Source organism: Stegostoma tigrinum, chromosome 3, assembly GCF_030684315.1.
Source record: "Stegostoma tigrinum isolate sSteTig4 chromosome 3, sSteTig4.hap1, whole genome shotgun sequence".
Lineage (NCBI taxonomy): Eukaryota > Metazoa > Chordata > Chondrichthyes > Orectolobiformes > Stegostomatidae > Stegostoma > Stegostoma tigrinum.
The window spans coordinates 40613331-40619330 of NC_081356.1; the positions used below are offsets into that span (position 1 = coordinate 40613331).

Genomic DNA, 6000 nt, shown 5'->3' on the forward strand with positions numbered 1-6000 from the left:
AGTAGACACTTGATGTCCTCTGGGTATTTTTCTAATATTCTCAAAATGCAATTTTCTTATTGCACCAGGATTATTTTAAAAATCCATGTTTTAAAATTAAGTAGAAGTTTCAATTTTCAGTGGTTCAGAAAATCTTCCAGAATAAGTACACTTGAGACACGTTTCCAGGTTAACAAGAGGACCTGTGAGCTCTGTTAAGGTCTTCGGAGTTCCAAGAACCTGGAGTGAGGTGAACAGTGAACATACTGTGCCAGAAAAGTCAAGGAGTGGCAAACTCTGCTACTGAAGCCTTTTGCTTTACAAAAGGAGAGAGCTCAATATTTCTGATAGGAGATTCCAATTAAGGCTCCTTCAGAAATGCAGAACTGTCCCCCGTTGTGATAATTCTCTTGCAGTGGCCTGTGGTGGGTGCGGTGTGTGTGAGGTACATGTGGGTCAGTTGAATAGTTACTCAGGAGTTAGACTATATATATTATATATTCTGACTTTTCCTAAGAAACTATTTACTTAATTTCATCAGAACTACACAAATTCTCTGATTTTTAAATGGAGCCTTTCTATAGGTTCCAAGCATTGAGCAATCACTTATAACATTCCTTAAAAGAAAATCTGATCAAGCTGTTAGATTGTGAGAGAAGATTTATAATTAAAACTGACATGGAGGTTGTAAAGGGCATGCTTATCTCCCAAACACAATTTTCAGTTCTCCTTCACTTCCCCTCTGCTCTTTACCCAACTCCTGGTGTGCTAAGGAGAGGCAGCTGATTCCATCAGATTTGCTGATCCTGTAATGCCACTCGGTGCAGCTGCTGTTGTCATTCTCTCATCAGCCATCTTACAAGATAGTTTCATGGTCATTGAGTGTCAGCTATTTGGGAAGTAAGCCAGCTTTAATGGACATGAAGGATGAATTTGGGGCATTTGTCCCATAGGAAAATGGGTCACATTAGCCTTGTTTATGTATCGGCAAAGAGGATCTATATGCTACTGTTTTGAAGGACTTTTTTTGGAGTTTAAACTTCCAGATGATCTATAATTTATTAATTTTTTGGTTTTGCATATTTTCAGAATATGTAGTTTTGTTTCTTAGTTTCTATGCATTTGAAGCTTGTTAGTCTGTTTTGAAAATACTTTGAATTCAAGTGACTAATAGAATGCAAGGTCAACTTTGGAATTGCCAAACTCGCTGTATTCATGCTTTTTAAAGTAATAAACAGCTGAATAAATATTCATTTGGCCAGTAGAAGTTAGTGCAATGAGCAGAATTCTACAGTCGTCTCACACGATAATCTCTCTCTCTCCCCTCCCCCTCTCTCTGCACCCCCCCCCCTTGCTGTGTGTCTGTCTCCCCTCTCTGTCTCTCCCCCCACTATCCGGTGCTGATTTGACAACTGGCAGCCCTGGATACAAGCCATTTCTGAATCGTATAAAGCCCCAGCTGCAGAAATTGAGTGAGGTTGCAGAGGAGCGGATTCAGCCCGAATCTTTCCAGCCTTTGAGCAGGCTGAGCATATCAAAGACAGTGGATCCTCCTAGCCCTTGGACAGAGGACAATAGAAATACTGCAAGTCATATTAACAGTAGCCAAAACGATGGCAGTGGGATTACCAGCAGGCAGGAAGATGATGGTCAAGGAGAAGAGGAAGAGGAGCAACTTGAGGATGAAGGGAGTTACGAGTGTTCTCTGTCATGAATTGGTTATCTTCGGACAGCTCCATTCCAAACTTTAGAAATGACAAATGGATCACTAGTGCCTTGTGTTAGTGTTGTGCACATGCCTTACTACGTACTGGAGAAAAATTTGTCTCGCATAGAGATATAAAACATCAATTTTGATGTTTCATGCTCCCCAAAAGTAAAAGCAATATCTTGGAATCACTTTTGGAGTTTGCTGACATGTACAGTCCCAGTCCAGAGATCACTTCTGTGAATGTGATTTTTCATTCCCTGTGCTCCCAGGTATTATTGAGTTTAAGCTGCGAAATTGTTAGAAAAATGATTTCATGATCATGAGGGTGACTTATGGAAAAATATGTTTTTGAAAACTGTGATGTTTTATTGCTGCATCTGTTGGTACGTGACTCCATTCCACTAATGCCTTTGCAAGAGGCTTTGTTGTGCTTTTAGTGTGGCTGAATAATTCTTCTTTTCTGGCATGACTGAGGGAGTCTCAAAGTTTCTGTCAGGCCAGAGTAGTGTCCCAAATTCCAGTTTATTTGTAGTCAGTCCAGAGAGTTCAAAGAACACAGGCTGCATATGACAGAAGTGAAAAGCAAAATAGAGGCAATTGGAGGCATTACTAGTGTCTTGAGGGATGGAATGGCTGAGCATTTGGAAGCATTGTAATATTTTAAACATCTGAATAATTTGACTTTTAAGGAGATTTGAAATTTGCATCTAACTACAAGTTAATCTGTTATGATTTTTCTGTGCTTGTGGTGGCTTAGAAATTCATATAGAACTGAGCCATAGTGTAATGCAGAGACCTGGAAAATACGTTTACCATGAGTTGTTTTTCTATTACTCATTTGACATTGAGTTTTTAAACATTCTTACTTCTGTAAGCATAACTAAAGCCAGTGACTATTCCATAGGAAAGTTGTAAAATACAGATCACTTGCAAACATTCAGGAGGAAAGCATAGAGTTTAATCTAAAAGAACATTGTTTATCTTTATAAAATAAGTGTTTAAAATGTTGTAGTAGTTTGAAAGAGGTAAGTGTTCATTTTCCATATCAGCGGTCTGTGTTTCATCTGCAGTCCCTGAATGTTATCCTGTATGACTTGAAATGAGAAATGAAATATTTTTAAAACATTCTTCACGATTTTTTGAGATAATTAATTCCCACTTCATTTGGATTGAAAGCATCACCACAGGCTTTGACTACTAAGGCGTATGCTATGAGTACCTGTATACTCTATCCACTGGGTTGATCTTAAGCTGTTAATAAGGTTGTCAGAGACATAACAAGGGTCCATACAGCCTCTTGGATTGCATTCCCTGGAATTAAGATGCTGTTAGATCCAAGAATTGGTGCTTACTGTGACAGAGTTGTAAAGAAGGAATGAGCTGCCATTAAAGCCACATCTATCCCAACAACTTTCTATGGTTTCTTCCTGTTGGTCCTTGGGAGGATAAGTAAATTGTGCTTTCCACAACTTTATTTATGAGAAACAAACTCCCGGTACCTACAGTCCCCCTAACAAAGGTTCAACCTTGCACTTGTCCATAGTCCAGTTGATGATCCTCCTGCATGTGGATAGGAGAGAGATGAGCAGAGTCCGTTTGAGGTTCGCCTGATTCCAGGGTGAAGCACCCTAGTTATGTTTGTTCAGAACCAGATTGGCACTGGATTCAATAATCCAGTAGCTGATCTAAGTGCGTCTTGCTTGTCAATAATGCTTGCTTGGGCTGTACCATTTTTGACCTACAATACTACACGTGCTTCAGGGTCTTAACCAATGGCTGTTCTGAGGCTGTTTGGACTTGAAAAGTGCGATGTTCCTGTACAGATTAAAAATATGCACTCCACACTAAGCAAACAAATTTCACCATTAGGAAACTTCTAAACATGGTGTGTTTCCATATGGATGAAACCGTCATCTAGCCAAAATCAAAGTCAAAACAAAATCTTTTGTACAATAGGTAATAGTTTTCTAAAATAGCCTTCCTTGGGTCTTTGAGTTGGCCACTGGTAGCAAGGGCATATACAAATCATGCATTCTTAATGCTTATTATCTTGGTTCCCCAATTACTGAATATTTCATTCTCCGATTGCTTGTCTTCAGAAAAACTAATCACTGTTTATGTATGGTGTAAGGCAGCTGCACAACATTTGCAGAAGACTCTTGTGTTCAAGTTAATTTTAACACCTGCGTTGGTGCTTTAGGAATTTTCGTATTGACCTTTTTTTTTCTAAACAAAAAGTGTATTTCCAATTCAGTGTAATGTGTAATCATTAACTTCACTGCTCTTGTGGAAGCTGTTTATATTGTACAGTGTTCAGGCAGAACTCCTTGTTTATGCATGTGTTGCATGAGTTCACAGTAGCTGTCACACATTAGAAACTGTGATTTTGATTGAATCTGAATTTGGTACCTTGTAAGATCTTGTGTGATTTGATTGTAAAATAAACACCATTGCTTTGTAGAGAGGGCTGGAAATGACCCTTCTTATGAAAATTATGCATTACCAGTCAGATTATTTTAACAGGTTTGAATTTAGAAATGCTTTTATTTATTCCTTTTCAAGAAAGAACTTGAGCTTTTGTTCTAAATGCAAACGGTATTTTTTAATGTAAATATAATAAAGCTAAAATCATGTTTATACTTGCTAGTTAAGACCTAGCAAGATGTACATTAAATATGAATGGCAACAAGCAGCATTTTAATAGCTTTTAATAAAAGCTGGTCATAACTAAAGCTTGATTAAGAATTTGATCCATTTTCCAGGGAACAGACTCGCACACTGATTAATTTCCTACTCTGAGTTTGAACAGAGTGCTGCAGTGTATGATCTCATGTAGTGTACTGTCTTTGTAGCTGTTTCCTTGCATTTTAATTCAGTTATAATTAAAAGTACCTGAAGCAGTATTAAAAGACAAAGATAGCATACGTTTGTTACAGTGCAATTTGAACAAAAAATGCAAAAGTTGCTTATTTTATACAACAGAAAATTGAGTAGTCTATTTTTATAGCTAAGCTGAATTTAATTGAATTTTTAATGTGGACCAAGTTAGTAAGCTCGCCCTCAAACAGTAATTAGTATACTAATTGTAACTATTGAACACAAGCGTCCTGTATGCCTATATTCACAAGTCAAAAGAAAATTATTTGAAGGGTAATATCTTCTTTTAAAAGAGTTTTTTAAAGAGCTTTATTTTGTTTAATGTGATCCCAGTTATTAGAATGCACAGAGTTGAGACTGAATTCATGTTGTACATAGCAGCTCACTCTCTATTGCAGTATGGATATTAAACCGTGTGCATTGACTGGTGATTGAACCCAAGAATTAGCTAGGCAAACTGAAGCCAGATCCTTATCTAAATTTGAAGTGGATTGGATGTGATTAGTACACACTACATTGTTAATTATACTTTGGACTATCTTGCCTGTTTTCTGAGCATTTTATGCACAGTAATACCTTGATATGTAATTGTAGCATTGTTTAAAATTGCTTACATTTTAAAGTAATTTTTTGTATTCTTTCCACTAATGTACTCAATATTCAGTGTAAAGAATATATATTTACACAATTAGTTAACATGACCACAAAATAACTGCGTTAATGTCTAACAATACCACAAATCTAATTGGCAGCAATCCAAAGAATTCTTTTATATTGAAACAGTAGTACCAGTGTTAAGAAATTTTCACCAAAGTTCTAAATGTTACAAATGTAATCTGAAGCAATTTTTATACTTGAAATACTGGAATAAAAAAATCCAACAACAAAATACCCTCCTTCCTTTCATGATTTGACCTTGACACCTGTTAACACATAGACGAGATGGTTAACTATGACAGTTTGCCAGTTGAACATATTCTGTCTTAACCTCATCAATGATTTAGCAACATGGGCATGAACTTAGGTTTATTTTTGTAACAACAGTTATTGATGAGGTTTCAGTGTGCAGTGCTACTTTGTGGCAGTTCTCATCTGTAGTACTTCTGGAAATTATTTGCTACTCTTGTTTTTTGTCACATGTACAAATTCACAGCAATAAATTGTTTTGATCATGTGTTCTTGTTTTAAGGTGATTCTGAAAGATATTTATTTAATCTTTCAGCAGTGTGTGTGGTTTTGCAGTAAAACATCAGCTTCACAATAATCCACAAATTGTTTCAAACCCACATAGTTCATATTTTTAAAGAAATGTCAAAATCTGCAAAACCTTGAGCTGTGAAACAGAATTTTCACTGCATTTGGGTTGTGCAATGTTGATTTTAGATGATAAGTTAAGGTGATTATCATCTCATTGCAATGGTTCCCTTCTCTCT

At 36.6% G+C, this 6000-nt stretch overlaps 1 protein-coding gene across 1 annotated transcript in view; it reads left to right on the plus strand.

Moving 5' to 3' along the window:
* The window catches only part of ric1 (RIC1 homolog, RAB6A GEF complex partner 1), a 162658-nt gene extending 156923 nt beyond the window's left edge, over positions 1-5735 (plus strand). Inside the window, exon 26 of the mRNA XM_048528358.2 lies at positions 1399-5735. Coding sequence (XP_048384315.1) covers positions 1399-1693 — 295 coding nt within the window. The 3' untranslated portion in view covers positions 1694-5735. The remainder of the gene's footprint in view (positions 1-1398) is intronic.
* Positions 5736-6000: the final 265 nt, after the last annotated feature.